The sequence below is a fragment of the Helicoverpa armigera genome, chromosome 26 (assembly GCF_030705265.1).
Source record: "Helicoverpa armigera isolate CAAS_96S chromosome 26, ASM3070526v1, whole genome shotgun sequence".
NCBI lineage: Eukaryota > Metazoa > Arthropoda > Insecta > Lepidoptera > Noctuidae > Helicoverpa > Helicoverpa armigera.
This window is the reverse complement of record NC_087145.1, coordinates 105,653-124,807: the sequence shown is the minus strand read 5'-3', so window position 1 is coordinate 124,807 and position 19,155 is coordinate 105,653. Positions and strand designations below refer to the sequence as shown.

General features: G+C 44.5%; 2 protein-coding genes across 14 annotated transcripts in view; both read right to left on the bottom strand.

Moving 5' to 3' along the window:
• Positions 1–717, bottom strand: part of LOC110382231 (transcriptional activator protein Pur-beta-B) — a 28,508-nt gene extending 27,791 nt beyond the window's left edge. For 4 of the 13 annotated variants that reach the window (XM_049849638.2, XM_049849648.2, XM_049849639.2 and 1 more), the window contains exon 1: positions 480–638. In XM_049849638.2, the coding sequence (XP_049705595.1) occupies positions 480–522 (43 nt within the window). In that variant the 5' untranslated portion in view covers positions 523–638. The other 9 variants (XM_049849642.2, XM_049849647.2, XM_049849636.2 and 6 more) reach the window with 9 other exon arrangements.
• A 1,583-nt stretch (positions 718–2,300) lies between these two features.
• The window catches only part of LOC110382226 (uncharacterized), a 34,212-nt gene continuing 17,357 nt past the window's right edge, over positions 2,301–19,155 (bottom strand). Inside the window, 15 exon segments of the mRNA XM_064041839.1 lie at positions 2,301–6,896; positions 6,966–7,146; positions 7,484–7,733; positions 9,846–9,973; positions 10,556–10,634; positions 10,981–11,092; positions 11,519–11,734; positions 12,020–12,334; positions 12,337–12,578; positions 12,800–12,986; positions 13,264–13,555; positions 16,157–16,350; positions 16,872–17,102; positions 17,995–18,126; positions 18,891–19,044. Coding sequence (XP_063897909.1) covers positions 6,777–6,896; positions 6,966–7,146; positions 7,484–7,733; positions 9,846–9,973; positions 10,556–10,634; positions 10,981–11,092; positions 11,519–11,734; positions 12,020–12,334; positions 12,337–12,578; positions 12,800–12,986; positions 13,264–13,555; positions 16,157–16,350; positions 16,872–17,102; positions 17,995–18,126; positions 18,891–19,044 — 2,833 coding nt within the window. The 3' untranslated portion in view covers positions 2,301–6,776.

Genomic DNA, 19,155 nt, shown 5'->3' with positions numbered 1-19,155 from the left:
CGGCCACTGACCTGCCATGGTGGCGCGGCGCTCAGCTGATGACGGGCGAGACACACAAAGCGCGGCGCGACGAGGCGCGGAGCGGCGCGGCGACGTGCGGCGCCCGACACCAGCCCGCCTCCGCCGAGCCCGGAGCGTCTCGGCCTCCTCGGCCGCCGACACCGGCCCGCCCGACGACGAGAGGTCGCAGACAAAAAAATCGATAGGTCGTCAACCTCCGCCGGCGGTCGGCCGGAGCCGGTCCCGGGCGGGCCGTCGCGCTGCCACCCGCTAGCTGAGGGACCGTCCCGCGCGAAGATCCCTCCGAAGCCTCAGCGTCCGAGATATAACAGACCCAAATTCGCCATTTTGAAACGGGAACAATGAGATATTTACTTTTGAACGTTAGGATGGTCGAGGACGACGTCAGTGACGGTTAACGGACGCGGCGCGAAACGCGAGATCTTCGAGACGCTACACCGCTGTAAATAAATACGTACTCTGACTAGAAATCCCTTCGTCACCGCTGCCAATATCCGACATCGCAATCCACACCGAAATCTACAGGCGATCCACCGATCTTTTCGGAGACTCTCGGACAGCACAAATAGTCTATGGTTTCGAAGCCATCAAAATTAGGTTCTTTATGGTGTAGACTACGACAACACTATCTGAAATATTTAGTATTTTAGTTTTTTTGAATGTTTGCTATTGCACAAAACTATGAATGTATTGCTTGAACTTTTTTGATGCTCTAAATCTATTGAATGTTGAATTATCCAGTTTACCGAGTAGTTTATTTACCATCGTAAAATCTCGACACTGTAAATACCCAATAGCGTTTTTTGACGTAACGTCTCGCACTCTACATTTTACTCTATGGTTTTGACATCCTTTGTCAGAAGCGCTACCAAGTGAAACTCATAAAGTTTTCGTTTCCAATCCTAAATCGACTTTTAATTTTCGGGACCCAAAGGTAATTTCATTATTATTGCGGCCGTTAGTTTCTATTTTGCCTAAGTGATATTAATGGTGTAAAGCTTTGTAGTAGGAACGACCACCTTGGCAGGAATTATTACACACATGCATTTAAAAAGTAGTTTATTTTTCAAATATGCATTTGTGTTACTCAAAATAATAATGGGGCTACATTCCCATTCAATATATTACAAATTTAATATATCTACATATTCACAAAAATAAAAAAAATACCTGAACTGATTGTTTTTGTATTTATTTTGATTTTTAACATATTTTACTATTTTTCATAAACGTCATAGTATCAAGATTGTTTACTTGCCTTTGCCCATTCAAATGAAGTACAGACGACGCTAGCAGGGCAATCCTACCCCACGGAGGATAAAAGACTAGTCTTTTGTCCCCGTCTATAAATTTTTTTCAGTAGTTTTTCAACCTCTTCTGAAGGTAGTGGAAACTGGAAGGATAATGTTCGATTTGACAGATTGGGGTAGGTTAACCTGCTGGCGTCTGTACCTGTAGGGTTTCAGTTCTGCGCAGCGAATCCAAATTCTGACTGACGTCAAAAAGTTTCGTGATAAAGTAACTTACTTATCAGGGGCGGATAGTTTTGTACACTCGTTGCGACTGCCTCGCCTCATAGGCCCTTAGGTGGTAAGTATGTAGGGAGTAATGGAGGTATATAGGTAGGGGGAGTTATGGGGGAATAAATAGGGGAAATAGGAACATAAGGAAAACATATGAGGAGTACATCAGAGACGACATCCGAGGAAGAACGCCAGTCCGATTGCGGCATGCAACTAACATTTTACTGTACGAAGAGTAGAAAAGGGAGAGTACGTCGGGGAGTACTTAGATATAGGCAATAGATGGATCATCAATCTACCTCAAATTCTCTCAACAGACCGTGAAAGAACTGTGACGTGGGGTGACAGTCACAGGTGAATAATTAGTGGGCATGCTTATGGTTCCTTCCTGGATGGCATGTCCAGTGTCCACTACGGTAGATGCGTTACTAATAAATAAAATATGAAGTAATGTTGCGATTGCTTGAACTCGCTAATCTCGGGAACTATTTACTAGCCGATCTGAAAAGAATTTTAGAATCATATACCTAGGTAGGTAATCTCTTGAATGAAACGTGACACACTTACGCACGGCGAATCTTTCTAGTCTGGTACAATCACAGAACTGACAGATACGTCGAGGTCGAGTCGAGGAGTGTCCCTCTACTAGCGCTGGTTGCGATGACAGCGTGCTGGCAAGGCTGGTCACACTAGAAGACCTGAATATGGCTGCTTTGGGAGGACAAAGTTAAGCTGGGCATGAATAAAACAACACTGTAATATTACAAATGACTATAATTTTTGTCACAATTTTTCCATACAATGTTAATAATAACTTTTTACCTTACATCTATTTATAATACATTACTTATTTATTATTAATGTTGTATTTCAATATTTAAAATTCTTCCAGTTTAATTTCTAATTACATTTCACGGAGTCAGTTTCAGATGAGAGACATTAATAATTTAATTTAACCCAAAAATTCCGAAGGATCGTACAAAGTCAAACGAAATTTTGAAAATTCGACCTCGAATAGTTTATTATGATACACTATGATGTAATTCGATTAGATCTTATTATACTAAAAATATTTCTTGCTTAGTTACTACGAGAAGTAGTTTTATCGTTAAAAACTGTACAAACATATCAACTTTAGTGTTACCGCTAGCGTAAATATTATAAACGGACACACGAGCCAATCACGATCGGATGTGAAGATGCGACATCGCTCAACAGTCACAGTGCAGACACTCGTCCACTAACACAACAAGGTTCAGGTAAATTGTACTTGCCGCGGCGGCGGGCGGCCCGCGCCGGCTCGCCGCCGCCACCTAATGCGACGCGACTGAGTAACGCAGGCTCTGGACTACCTTGGCTGGCTTCGCACTCGGAATACGACACCTCTATGATATGCGATAAAATTTACTTCTATGTACTTATAACTTTCAACGGATTAGTTCAATGGAGCCACCAGGCAGCCAAGGTTCAAAATAACTATATTTCAACGATGAATAACAAGCAAGTATAATATAATAAGTAATAAATTGAGCTAGGATAAGAACTCCGCCTCCGGGTGGCGCCGGCGTCGCGACGCGCATCCCGCGCCTCTGCGGCGCTGCTTAAGTACATCGTAAGTAAATACATCGCGCCTGCAATAGTCGCAAGCGCCATACTCATATCCCCTTATTTAAAACCTTTAAGTATAATAAATTCAGCTTACAATAAATTAAAATTCATTAAAATGCAAGGGATGCGCGGCGCGACGCCGTCCGACGCCTACAATAAATGCTAAGTGTACGAAACTAGTGACAGTGACGTGACAACGTATTCCGACGGACGAACGTAACAGAGAGGCGAAGTACGGAGTAAGTGATGCGTTCACTCGCCGAGATATTATTGCTTTCATTCGAGACTACAGTTACGATATTGCTTTGTTACTCCTGCATGTACGTATGTTTTGGCACGACAATACTGAGTGAAGCAACGCGGATGATCGTCAGCGGCAGACGGAGTGGGGGCCATAAGCGATACTAATTCACAACCAAGCAGCGCCGGGGCGCGATATCATACAAGTGTAAGAGACGTGCGACCGGCGGCCGTGCCGGCGCCAGCGCGCCCAGCGAGGCAATGCTAACGGTGATGAGCGAACACAAACTGAACAAATCATTCTATAACAATTGTACTAAGTTTTAATATTACAGATTAATTTAAAAATGTCATAATATTGCCTCGAGTTAGAGTGAATTTTACAAAAATATACATATTGTACAAATAGTTGAGCGACTCAATGCATACACTGGTGTGGGCTCCGCCGAGCGGCGTGCCGGCGCCGCGCGTGGTGTACCTCACTAACACTAACTCGTTGATAGAGACTTACATTAAGCTATAGTTAAGTCCAGCACGACCGACCTCACCACTCGCCTCTATTCTATCATACAAATCTAAATCTTTATGCACCTGATAGGAAAGTCGAAAGTCACTCGTGTTAGCCGAACGGTTAAGTGCAAGCGGCCCTTTACGACACTATTATACAAGACGTAACTACAATTTAATAATAAAAATATAATAATAACAATAGAGATAATAATTACGAGACAGAACACTAATCTCCCGACATTGCACTCCGTTGCAGGAAGGAATATTGGCCGATAAGTCTTATTCGAGAGACGAACTTAGAAGTACAAGTACCGTCCGCAGCAGACGCCCGACTGCCGGAGACACTCGGCCGTCTGCTCGGAACACAGATCACAAGTAGCGCGAGCGCGGCGCGACTGTGGCGCCACCTCGCGCCACACTCGCGCCGCGCACACACGCTACGCCGGCGGCAGCGTGTGTGTAGGCCTTTATTTCGTTCACAGCGGACGCACCACGACTACCAAAAATAATTTGTAAAAAATTATCATAATAAAATGTAAAAATGATGAATTAAAAATGCGACGCTGACTGATTTGAAAATAAGTACTATAATATCCTTAAACAGATCACAGCTCTCAAAAATATAGTGGTTTTGAAAAGAACACGAGTTGTCGGACACCGGCGCACGGCTTGCGAGCGGCAAGCTGTGTGCCGGCCTGCGAGCAGCGGGCAGTCGTGGCGCTGCCGACATATCACAATAACATTCCAATCGACAAGCAATCGTGAACATAATGACAGATATGACAAAATATCACCACATAGTATCAAGAGTACTTAGAAAAGGACGCGAACAAAAACGTTCCATACAGATACACCACCTCTCATGTACAAAATAAAAGCAAAAATATAGAAATAGTATTATTGTAATATTATTTTAAATAAAAAATATAATATCAAAAAAGCGTAATAAAGCACTCATTATGTACAAGGCGTTGTTATTGTGAACAATTGTCGCTCACTCCCGCGAGTCCGCGCCGCCCGCCGCCTCGCTACCGGCCACTGTCACGATCATCATTGTCAAAATTCAGTTTGTAATAAATCCTTTATTTGATTTTCCGCAAGGTTATGTGAGCTCTGAATATATAACAAATGACTATGATAGTACAATTTGTTTCTCTTTAAATGCAAGTGAGCAAGTGACAGTGGCGCCGCGGTGCGGACCGCGGCGGGCACGCGCGGGGCGACACAAACTAAACAAACATCAGTAACACTAACACAATGGCGCCAGGCGAGCACGCATTGTTAATAAGTCACAATAAATATAAAATAATATATCTTAAGCAATCTTAAATACCCTGTTGATTTCATTTTTTTTTTAAATTATCATGTTTCCCCTTTTGAATTACGAAAAAATAATAAAAAAGACGCATTGCATAGACTGCGGTACGAGCTCGTACATACTAACCTAAGCCAGACCAGAACGTTATTGGAGATCATGCAGCGTCGGCGCGAGACCCGCCGCCTGCCACCACGAACCTACTCTCCGGTGACTATCCATCCACTAACTATCATATAAATTCTTCCGAGTAAACCTATCATTAACGTATATGTCTTTATTACGTATGTTATTTCGTTTTAGCTTATATTTAAGACTTTAAGACTTTTATCATTTTGTGCAAAGAAAAGACTTTACTAATTAAAGATTTTGTACAAGATTGTTATAACTCCCGGCAGTCCTGACCGCGACACACTCGCGCACAGCACGCGGCAGGACCTAGGTGTCGACCACTACAATAGGACCCCTATGTCGTAAGATCTATACTCTTTCCACGACCCCATACCTTATACACCAAAAGTCAAAATAAAACTTCAACAACACAGTATAAGACGGCGCGGGTTGCGACGCCCGCGCAAGTAAGGAAACTATGAACCCATGAGCACCCTATGTAAACATTATGCATCGTGTTAACGTTAACTAAACTAGAGAGGAGTCCGCCCGCGGTCACTGCCACGCGCCCCGAGCCACGAGCCCCGCGCCCGGAGCCACGAGCCCCGAGCCGCGAGCCACGTGCCACGTGCAGGAGGCAGGGCGCGGACGGGCGTCCCTTGGCCTTACGATAAAATGGCGCATGTATAATAAAATATAGGTTACAATATTATGTAAAATTATGCTATTCACTAGCGATCCGAAACTAATGTAACTGTTCGGGTAACGTTGTGTAAAATGCAGGGCGCGGTGACGTCACGCGCGCATGCGCGGTGCACTGGTAAAGGTCAACGACCGCTTAATATAAAATGGCCGCCTCCTGCGACTGTAAAAATATAGTTATCAAATGCTAAACTTGAAATATAAATAGAGTCGCCGGTACGACGTGTAAGTAAATTAAAATCTAAATAAAAGTATACATTATATATCTCATAGGCCGTTGTTGTGACTTAGATAACAATATATTGGAGCGACTCGTCCGGGAGCGGGAGGCTGCGGCGAGGGAACGACTTCATCAATTTGACTAGCCGACACGAATTAGTAAGTGACTAGAACGCGAAACACATCATTGGCAAGACTTCGTATTACACTCGGCCGCTAATTCCGAACACTAGTTATTTTTCAGTATGGCAATAAAAATGGCCATCGTTATTAGTTAGACATCACTGAAGATCACAGACATTCCGAATACATTAAGTACGTGCGTCGCGCCCCCGCAGCCGGCCCCGCCGGACGTGTGATGGACCGAAACGAAACGATACATACAATATTTACAAATAAATCCTACAAATTAAGCTCCTCAGTTGAAAAAGATTAAATTACATCACTAACGATTGCTTTACAAAACATTTCCCTCTCGCCGCTGCTTCAGTCCAATTAGCTACTTACTCTAGAGGAGCGCACGGGCACTAACAGAAGCCGCCGAAGCCGACGGACGGCACGGACGGCACGGCGGGCACGGCCGCCACGCTCGCGTGCTCGCCGTTCTTGTGCAGGTCGATCAGCGGCGGCGCCGACAGGTAGTGCGCCTGCAACACATGTGCTCACTGTTAGCGCTGCCTCATGTGAGTGCTCGAGCTCGACTCAACGTCGCCTACCTGCTGGTGGTGCGCGGGCGGCGGGCCGGCGTACCCGTTGTAGTAGGGCGCGTTGTAGGGCGCGTAGCCCGCGGGGACCCCCGCCGGGTAGCCGTACTGCCACTCCGACAGGTAGCCCGGCGTCGGCCGCATCACCGCCGTGCCCCAGCCCGAGCCGTAGCCCACGAACGGCGCGCCGTACCTGTGCACACAATGATGATGATAATACACATGACGAACAACAAAAGAGTCAGTATTCAACCTTGCGGTACACCTATTTTAATTACTATACCAGATATAATTTCAACCATTAATTTAGTTTTTTATATTTTTTATTGGAATTCATATTAAAACATACAATAATGAAAACTGAATTGTGTTCCAATAACTCTTATAGTGGCCTATTATGTAATGAAGTATTATGGTACACTTGATCGAATGCTTTAGAAATGTCATAAAAATTCGAGTTAAATATGATTGATCTGTAACATTGTAAGTTTGCGCATACCAAATAAACAATAAGTGATAAATGTACTCACCCGTTGTTCCCGTAAGCGGTGCCGCCGTAGGCGCCGTAGGGCGGGTAGAGCGCGGGCGCGTAGTCGGGCAGCGCGGCCACGGCGGCCGGCGCCTGCTCGGGCGGCGCGGGCGGCGCGGGCCCGGCGCCGGCGCCCGGCCCCTCCGCGATGCTGGGGATCTGGTCCACCAGCGACTCCAGCCCCGACAGCGACTTGGACGCCACGTCCTGCGCCTTCGGCTTCACCGCGCCCGCGTACTCGCCGGGAGAACCTACACGATATAGTTAGAGGGAACGATATTGAAATACAATAATGACATCGAAGGGACTTAACAAAAACGTCATACTAAGCGAACGTTATACAAAGCATTTCGTGGAAAGAAAAAAAATCTTCTCATTTTGTCAGTATGTACATAAACAAACATGTCACTGTACATAGGCGAAGTCATCATATCCGACTTTATAATAAATAATGGGAACTATATTTTTTGTCACCAAAATTTATATTTGTCATCAAGTTGTATCACCTAATAAATAGATCTATCGCCACGAAATATTTTCGTTCTCAGATAAACAAAGAGTGTTCCCAGGTATGAATTACCAAATTATTGTTAATATAATGTGTAAAATATGAGATGGATTACCAATAAAACTGTAGTGCATTACATGAATATAAACTTCGTTCTTATAATAATAGTTTTATTACTGAAATAATAGCTTGGTGCTCAAAATGGTAGATCTGTCACCAAATAAATCGATTAATCGATCCCTGACTGCGACTCCTTTTTATTTGTTACTAGCTTTCCGCCCGCGGCTTCGCCCGCGTGGAATTCGGTTATGTTGCGGTATAAATCACAACTATAAGAAAACTTCTCATTCCCACGGAAAAATCTAAGAAGCGCGATGTAACGCTGGATACGATTAGTTGTTAAACCAAAACTGAATGGTACACTATATTATACGTTTTCCCTTGTGGAGCAAAAACATGCAGATTTTGGGCACTGGAAACCCGGGAACACGCTACATAGAGCTGACCATGCGAAAAACAATGTTTTCTAAGTGTACTCCAGCAACCCTTAGAATTTGACCTTGTGCTTTATTAATGGTCATTGTCATCCCTCGGGAATTCCTCATTTTCGGGGATTCATTATCGTATCATTTAGCTTCTAAATTTACATGTTTATATTCGTTTGCAATAGATTACCTTGTTTTAAACGACACACAGCGCCATCTACAATCCATCCATCAAGCAAACAATATTTTTGTTTTCCCTCGGGAATATCTATTTTTTTCGGGATAAAAAGTACCCTATTATTTAATCCGGACTTCTAACTTTACGTCTGCAAAATTTCAAAGCAATCGGTTCAGTAGTTACGGCGTGAAAGCGGAACAAACAAACAAACAAACAAACTCACTTTCCGATTTATAATATTAGTAAGGATAAGGATTTTGTCACCAATACAGTAGTTACATTTTATTTCGTTCAGTTATTAAAATAATGTATTCGTTACCAATTTAATATATCAGTTTATAATTTTAATGAAAATATGTGCAAAGGGAAGAGGAAGGGAAGGGAGACAAATTGGCGCGCTTTCGGGCCTCAACGAATGGGTTGTAGGTTGGTTGTAGGTACGATCATACGATGCAAGCATATTATCGGATTAGCCATAGGCGTAAAGGTGGCCAACCCCCCACCAGAAGCAAAAAAATTACTTATCGGCCAGAAAAAAAAAGAGGGCGCCCTTGAAAATCCAAATCAGCGCTGATTATTCAGTGATTGTTATTTTTAACGATAAATATTGATTATTTTGACTTTAATTAAGTGTTTTATTTACTATTCAGCTAGAAATTTAATTTAAATATATTTAAACTACCTGTGGAAATTAAGACCCTTGGGGGAGGCACATGACCAGTTAAGTAGTAGACTCTTTTGGTTGAAAGGATGATGACGACCACCCTACATTTTTAGACCTTCATGAAATTTTATAGTGATATAATATATGATTTATTGGTGATCTCTTTAAATTAGTTTGCTTAAAAACTATTAGGACAAACCTATTATAATACATACAAAACCATTTATTTGGTACTTGACCCCATATCTCCATGATTTTCGGTACTTTATTGTAGAATTGATTTTATATTGTTTGGTGACTACATTTGGTGACAAACCTACTATTTTGAGGGCAAACCCTATTATTTAAGAAACACAAAATGAATTAAATTGGTGACAGCTTAAATCATACCCATAAATAATTTTATATGAAAACCAATCTTCGCAGTGTAATTACGTCACAATAAACAGTTGATCAATAGGTATAGGCGGAGTTATAATAAACGGATTCTACTGTAGTTATGTTAGATGTTGTATGTATGTATGTTACCGGGCTGGTGCAGATGCTGCTGGTGGTCGTCGTGCGGCGTGTGCGGCGTGTGCGGCGTGTGCGCGTCGGGCGGCCGGAACGCCGCGCCCAGCGGGGAGAACGCCTCGCCGCCGCCCGCCGGCGGGGACCTGACCGACACAACACTGTCACACGAGGTACGAAGGAAGTTCATAGATCAAGACCAGGGGCCCGATTCTGTTAAGTTAATAGAATCGCGCCCCTATTTAAACTCTTCTATGTTCATAATTTCAACAACTTTACTCTTGGGTCTCAATGAAACACAGGTTTATATAAACCTACGTCAGGCAGGTCGCTACATACCAGTATGATTTGACTTCCTAGTATAAACATCTTGTAACTTATTTAAATTAGTCATACAATTGTATTAATTATAATCCGTCTTACCACAAAAACTTTTAAACGTCAGTTTATGCCTTGTCTAAAAAAATGTCAAATTATGACTTTGACATATGGTTCATTTTGCGGCCAAAATTTTATTAGACAAGCGTAAAACAGGGTTTAAAGTTTTTGTAGTAAGGCCCAATATGTCTAACTTTCTGTGCCTTCAATATAAAATTCTATGTAAAAGTTTTCCGTAAATACATTTTATTAATTTATAAATGAAAAATGAAGGGATAAATATACACTTGTTAGGAACCGATATACTCCCGTTTTGACCAGAGCTCACTGGTCGTGGAAGCGAGACTGACCTGTTGAAGTTGTTGGGGTACATGGAGGACTGGTGCTGATGCATCTGGTCTAGTCGCGGACTGTCGCCCACGCCGCCGCCTGTAATGTCACACACTATACATCAGTTCGTGGTCTCATCTCATTATATCATATTTAATTGTTACTGACTTTTAAAGTTTTATTTTATGTTCTTATTTGTATTTTTATGTTTCTTTCGCAAAGGAATGTAGTTGACCTAGTTTGATTTATGTAATTGACTCTTAGAGTCGTATAAATGAAATAAACAAATAAAAAATTAATTCATGTATCTACTGTCGACATTACAATTAGTTTATTTCTTTATTTCTATTGTTTTGATGTAAAACAATGCAACGGAATTGAATGCGCAAATTGATGGCAAAGTTAATATCTGGCTTATTGAAATGGTGATTGTGTGCATAGTTACCCTGGTCCTGTCGGTAGTAGTGGTCGTGCAGCCGCGCCTCGCCGTCGTACAGCGCGCCGCCGAACGACGCGCCGCCCACGCCCGCCGGGGACATCTCGCTGCCGGCCGACGTCTGTAGGGGGACAGATAGGACACATTAGCAGACATGCCATAAGGTAGGCAGGTCAAATACGTACGGTAGGCGTGACCAAAATGATCAGTGAAATTAAAGAGACGTTCGGGTTCCTTGAAACATCTGCCAATGGTTTTTGGTAGTACAAAAAATGGGCGGGTTTCCTAGAAAGAGTCATTTTGTTCTTCATGAAGAATACATTGAAAACACTCGGTAAATGAGGTCATATACATAGATAAGTATAAGTAACTGTTGTAATATTGAAAACAACATGCCAGTGCTGTACGAACATGGGTATAAATACGAGATATGAACTTAAAATATTTTAAAAAATTTTAACAAGATAAAAGTGTACAAAAAGAAATATCTCATTTTTGCACAAGGGTGGTTGCTATGAGGAGTAGTGTGTGACGAGCAGGTACTGACCTTGTTGTAGTCGGAGAGGCTGGAGTTGGAGTTGGAGCCGGGGTGCATGTCGGTGCTGCCCATGGGCGAGTCGCGGCCCGGCGTGTCGCGCGGCGGCTCGAAGTCCAGCGCCACGGGCGACGCGGCCGCCGGCGACGAGATGGCGGCGCCGATCTCGTGCGACAGCTCGCCGCCGTACCCGCTGCCGCTGCCGCTGCCGCTCGTGCCGCTGCCGCCCTACCAAATACAAGCTTTTCTCACTCACACATTCCTTATCGTAATATGAATATCTCGTGACTAATTTTTAATGAATTTTCAAGTGGTCTTCACTATAGTTTATTCATGGATATCGTAAAAATATTTGCATGCCAAGTTGGGCAGAATATGGCTAGAACTTTTAACTTCTGTAGAAACTTGTACCACCTATGTTCTATGCAAATAAATGTTTCTTTCTTCTGAGTAATAGGGATGGTTGAAAAAATGTTCAAAGATTGTAGTATGTAATGCAGGGCGTATGCATACCTGCGGCGCGAAGTGGTGCGTGTCGGTGTAGGTGGGGGTGCGCGAGGGCGCGGGCGAGGAGTGCTGGCTGTAGGGCGTGTGCGCGGGCGACGGCGTGTAGCTGTGCAGCGCGGCGGGCGACGCGGCCGGGAAGGGCGTGGTGCCGCTGCCCGGCGCCGGCGAGCGCGAGTAGGGCCGCGGCGCCTGCACGGGCGCGGGCGAGTGCGAGTAGTGCTGCGCCGGCGACATGGCGTAGCGCGCGGGCGGCGGCGCGGGCGAGTGCTGCGGCGCGTAGGGCGCGGGCGAGTGCGCGTACAGCGGCGAGCGGCCGCAGACGCGGCGCGGGCGAGCCATAGCCCGAGCCGGCGCGGCGACACGGCGGGGAAGGCGGCGGGGCTGGCGGGGAAGGCGTGCAGCAGCTCGGCGGGCTGCGGCGTGCCGGCGGGCCGCGCGGGCGACGGCGAGTAGCCCTGCGAGCGCGGCGACGCGTACACGCCGCGCGGCGACCCGTACGCACCCGGCGACCCGTACGCGCGCGTCATGCCCAGCGGCGCCGACACCTCCAGCGGCGACTCCATGCCTGCGCCACAGAACGAGTCAACTTTACCCAAAAACTACACAAGCTTGACGATATCCTCGGATACTGATTGTAGCAAAGCAAAAGTCCAAAATTTTCATAAACATATGATTTTGTTTATCCATTTACCGAAACACTAGATAATTACATCTTTAGATAAGTTAGAAAATAAAAACTTTCCAACACATGAAAGTTAGGGTAATGTGACGCTGCGTGTGGCAGACCTGAGTTGGGCGGCTGCTGCTGGAAGTAGTTGCCGGCGTCGTTGGTGAGCTGCTGGTGCGGCGCGTGCTGCTGGTGGTACATGGGCGCGGGGAAGTCCGCCAGGTAGCCGTCGTGCGCCGCGCCGCCGTGCCCCGCCACCGGCTGCAGCGCCGACAGCCCGCTGCTCTGCTGCACCATCGCGTTCGTCTAAGCAAACATACAATGTCATTTACCTTTGTAAATTCTTTCTTTCCTATCTTCTTTCTTTATTATATGTGTACAAAAATAGAAAATAAATCCGTTGGGACAAAATTGAAACACTTAATTTTTTTTTAATTCCGGTATTTAAAACTATCGTTTATATTCCTAGGTAACGATCCTAAAAAAGGTTCTTTCTACCTAATCTGTTCAATTTTTATAAACAATTATAATTTTACGAAATTTCATCCATTTGAAAATGACAAATGAAGGCATTGTGTGTTACCCCGCTCACCTGCTGCTGCTGTTGGTGCTGCTGATGCTGCTGGTGCTGCAGCAGGAACTGCTGCTCCTCGGGGCGGATCTTCTTGGGGCGGCCCCGCTTCTTCTTGGGCGGCTGGTCGGAGGGGTCGAGCGAGGGCGGCGGGCGCGGGGCGCGGGGCTGGCGCGGGGCGGCGGGCGCCACCTCGCCGTTCTCGAGCTTCACCTTCTTGGGGCGGCCGCGCTTCTTCTTGAGCGGCACCTCCGTGCCGTCCTCCAGGATGATGGTGTCGCCCGGCTCCGGCTCCATCGTCAGTCTGCAACGTGCCTCGCTCACTCGTCTGCGCCCTACGCTACCAGTCTACCGTACCTCGCATGCCACCGGCGCGTTATATTATCGGCCAATGACACGGGGCTGACATACGAGTGTGTAAATATATTTGTCACCAAACGTAACCAACCCAGAAACGTAGGTAGAACTTATAAGTGGTTGAATTAAGCCGACACGCGCGGGCAGGCAGGAGTCCCAGCATGCATGTATGTGCGGGTGGGGAGCTACTAGCAAGCGCGGCTCCGCGCGGACGCAGCGGACAGTGAGGTCGTGCAGCCGCGCGTGCCGTCCGCGCCGCGCCGCGGAACACGCTCGTGGTGTCCGCAGCGCGGCGCGGGGATATCATCGCCTACGTAACAACAGCGTGCAGGTTTAACTCAACCCTCGGCTACACGGTAGCATCGCTCCCTACGTCTACTCCGCAGAGCAACATCAGCAGAGAGACAAGTCTCAACTAATACGTTCATCAAACCGACTGTTTGTATAGGCTATAATGTAATCGTTATGTATTGTGAAACTACTCGAGGGTTTTGTTAACTGGCAGCGAGTTATATTACCTGCTGGCTTGGCTGAAACAATCGATAAATTTGAAATAAATGGGCTAAGTTCGATCAGTACAAAAACTAAAAATCTTTAACAATCGGGAAGTGCCCAGCGTGTCGTGACGGCTTCGATACCAATTGGAATTCTAAGGTTTATATGTCACACGTTATATTTATTTTGTTTAGTTTTTTCTTACTGTGTGTAATTTATTTTAACATACAATTCTGATTATCATCGTTAGTTACGGCGAAGTTAACACAGATTTGATAAAAAGAAACATTACAATAAGTGAACATTTACTTAATTAAGCATTACACAATTTCGTTGTTAACATAAAGTTCCAAATGGACAACTAAGTTTCAAGCCAGTTTGGTGACAAATGTATCTCACTCCAGAGAAGGTAGCGGTGAGTGAAGTGGCATGGTGCTTACGATATACAAAGGACAGTGACTACGGAGGACCAACACTTATGTGGCTACATTAAGGAAACTATGTAATTGAGCTATAAGAGACAGATTTGTGTTGGCAGATTGGTCGCAGCACTCGCGACTACAGACATCGTCGCCTGTTTTCCAACTATCCTGGACCGCTATGTTAGGGGCGGCTTTCAATCTAAACGGCTCACAGAACAGCATATTTCTTTAAACAAGTCCTGAGACGCTGTCAGTAGTGTAGTGTACTTAAGATGTACTAAAGATGACAAATTATAGCTATCGGGATGATAGTAACTTATCAATGATTTATAGAGTCAGTTCAATCTGGCAAAAATATAGATTTCTAGCTAACGACATCGACTGACTGAAGATACTGATAACTTTAGTTCAGTATTTATAAATGGCTCTGTATGCATATGTGTTTGTTACACAGTGTCAGTGTTGAAGTATTCTTACAAGAAACATATTCCTCGAACAATTTGTGTGTATTGTGTGAGCAGCCCACGAATTGGTCTGGCGGGGGGTGTCCTGATACAACTGGGTGTTTGACTAGGTCCAAAATAAAATACTTTATCGTTTGGCAAAGCATCCTAAAATAAGGACACTTTCATTTATCGATGTGATGGAAAAAATATATTTATTTTTTCTCGTTGTTTTAAGGAAAATAAATACACACCTTGATGTGAAAAATCTGTGACGTCATATTTCACATTTTCACACAAATTGCATAGAAAGTAACCGTTTTTGACAGTTCATAAAAAGTACTTGATTTGACTCGTTGTCAAATACCTACCGAATTATACCCTATTGTTTCGGGTTTTTTTTTTCTCTTAATAGCCAGGTAAAAAGTGTGTGAGAATGCTTAAGAAAATGCAAAACCCTTGGATTGGACTTTTATTCATTGTTAATACTTATTTTCTAGTATTATTGAATGTTCTCTTGGAATTGTTTGAAACTTGGAATCTATATTCTATACACATATGTATATAAAAATATACATAAGACACTTTTCGTTGTAATTTTACAACTCAAAAACGGGCTCGCCTATACAAACCAAATGTTCAGGCTATATTCGGACTATTTAGTAGATGGTTTATGTGAAGTTTGCACAAAATCGCTCCAGCGGTTCTTCATTGTGTAAAACTGTATTTTTGTTTAAAACTTGGTGTCAGCAACCGATTCGTCGGGTATATCAAACTGTAAGGCAGGAAGGCAGCGTTTTTTGGCAAACCAGTCTCTCTCTCTGTGTGTAGATATTACATTTTAATGAAAGTACACTATGTGGAAAAGAACATTGTATTGTATATTAAATACTTATCGATTTCAATGACATGTAGGTTAATATTGTTTTGGTTATTGGTAATATACTTTATTTTGCACAAAAATGTACATATAAATAGAAAGTCTTGTAAAGATATCCTATTTTGAATAAATGTAAAACTTAAAGAAGTGATGGAGAGCTGCGCTGTCTCTGCTTTGATATTTTTGTGAAATCCTTCAGAGTTTAGAAGGTGCTGGTATGTTAGCAGACTATAAAAGTGTGTTAGTATTAAGGAAGAATGAGGCCTGGCGTGGCCGGGTACTGGTAGTGTGTGTGTGTGATGACTGACCGTCGGATCTCCATCTCCTCCTGCGGGCGGCGCGAGGTGTTGTCGGGGAAGACCAGCTCGTGCTCGTCGACGTGCGGCACCAGGCCGTTGAGGTAGTCGCGGAACTTCTTGAGCGCCGCGTAGAACGGCACCTTGTCCGCCGCCCGCGGCAGCTGCGCGCACCGCGCCGACGACGACGGCATCACCCACATGTACTGCAACACACATCTTTGTTAATAATATTTCCAAGGCCGATTTCGGCCACGGCGGCTGTTGTCATATGAGGACATCAGCCAGCTGTGCAGGACATATTCCTTCACTCTCTGCGCCCGATGGGACCAAGCAAGGTCCGACATTAACGATGTGTGCTCTACGATGCACGGGTGTATCAATCACCAACTTCCAGACTACGGGCTGGCTTGCGACCGCATCTCGTCTCATTCATTTATTTAATATCTCTTTCACATAATATACAATGACGGACTTAACGCCTTAGGTGTTCTCTACCAATCTACCTTCGTGTGGTGAGGAAAAAGTATTGCTATGTTTATCATAATATATTCGTTTATGGAACATTGATGGAACAGTCCACTTGTTTTGTTTATTATATTTTAGTTAGTGGTACATGCGGTCATTATAAAAGTGTACCATTACAATGGAAACTAATCCAAAAATAGTTGTCAAAATGGTGATGATAACGAGGCATCCATTATTTCTTTTTAGTATAATAACTCACAGTGTTAGTCCCGGCAATGGTGTCGGGCTGCTTGCCGAAGCAGAAGTCCTTCTTCCCGGAGAAGACCTCGTAGATGAGCTTGCCGTTGAAGACGGCCACCTTGGGGCGGAAGGTCTGCAGCTTCTCCAGCAGGATGGCCGAGCCCTCCTTGATCTCGCGCCGCGTCAGGTCCGCGCTGCCCTTCGTGGGCCGCGCCACCATGTTCGTGAAGCCGATGCCGAAGTTTAGCAGCTGGAAAGAACAATACACTGTGCTTACTGTGCGAACTTTATCTTTTGTGTACCTACTTCTCATTTAAAATAAATAACGTGGGAATATTTAAAAACTGAGTTAAAAATTCAAGATGGAGTTGGCATGGGATGATATTGACATGATATCATTAATTAGTGTAGTATACCCATGTATGTATAGTGAGAAGAAAGTGTTTGTGTCTGCGTGAGGCAGCGGCGGCTGGCGGCTGCTACACAAGGTTGTCGCTAACACTCGCTCATCAGTATGCACGCGGCGACGTCTCCACTATTAATAGTGGTAGTGAGCGCGCACCGTAGCCTCATGTTTGTAAACGTGTGACGTGCCAATATGACTCATTACACACAACAATATTTACGAGTCTTCTATCTATTACTATCGTGAAACAGGCGGCGTCGTTTCATTAACTTTAACTGCAAGGCTCGGTTCGGTAAAGCCGCCATTTTATCTGCGCCGGACACTAACCTACGAGCTATAAGAAACTGCGTTATAAATTGACTAACAGCCGTCACACTGAAAGTGCATTTACCTTGGTTCGATTCTATTTAAGATTGAAAAAAAGTCAACAATCATTGAATGTGTATTGATCGACAAATGATTTTAATAGTCACACTGACAAAATAAAATTCCTTGCTCAGTTCAATTCATGCAGTAAATTAGAATGCATTTTGTGGAGTTGCCATGCTGTGCAGCGATGCCCACGCGTGCCATTGAGTTATTATTGCGTTTTTTCCCCCTAGGATTTCCTAAAAGAAACTAAAAATATCTGACCATCTCCCAGCATCTTCGTGGTCCGTATTATTATTACATTTAGCAATCAGTGTATAGCTTCTGGCGTCATAGAAAATGTTAGGTAAAATAATCCGCGAGATACCTTGTAGTCTTCGTCGGCGCTCATCTGCTCGCGCGTGAGGCCGGACAGGTACAGGCACTTCCAGAAGTGGTTGCCTGGGCCCGCGTAGTGGTGCCCCTTGTACGCCGCGAACAGCCCCGGGTTGATGCCGATCTGTGCAACAATGCTTTTGTAGATACATGTACATACAACTACTTACTACCTAACATCTATAATGTAGGACATTAGAGATAAAGACATCATGCAAGTAAGGTTATTGCAAAACCTTTTTAGCTTTCTAACCAATAGAAAGTTATCGGGAGCCTGGAAAAATTATAAACAATGTCATCCGTTTGTCTACATGCCCGTTATAAAATTTAAGAAATTAAGAGTAGTAGTTGCACTTTTATTTCTGTTATGCCATTAAAGGCGTTGTCTAGGCAGACAATTCGTTACGACAGGTCCCACTTAATATAGAAAAGTACAAAAACTATTTCAGTAAAACTAGACGAATATAAAAACAGTGGTCGTTTAGTACACAAAAACTCGTGCAAATAAGTACTTTTCTTTTTATCGGAATGAGTACACTAGTGCATGATGTACAGAGTATTTTCTTTACAGTGCATAGATTAGAACATTAAGCGTAGATGTAATATTTGGGCTTGTTGATGTCGATTCGTGCAGACGTGATATTCGGCGTATCCGCCACGCAATGCAAATGCGGCATCAGGAAAAAACCCGTATGTTAGGAATTAGCATAGAGTGTGCCAGGTGAGGGGTCAGCATACTGTATAATTTATAATTAGTTTAGCTAACAGGTTCGCGATGTGCAGCGACCAGTTTCCGAATATGTGACGTGCACGTGTCTAGAGGAGCTACGCTACTGGGTTCTACAGGGTATAGTCTAGAGAGAATAATGAAACGGCGATCATACTCACAATGATGATGTCGAGGTTCTCCGCGAGGTGGTCGGGCAGCGTGCGGCGCGACACCTCCTCCTCGCTCATGCCGTTGAAGCGGTCGTGCTTCTTGCGCTCCTTGACGGGCCGCGCCACCACGCCCTCCAGCCCGCCCTCCGGCTTCATCTCCATGCTGGGAACAACCACCAGTCACCAGCGCTCCTCACACACAATGTCCACATGTCCACCATCATCCTACACTAGCTGTCACAACCCATACATTACTATTCACAAATCAATTAAG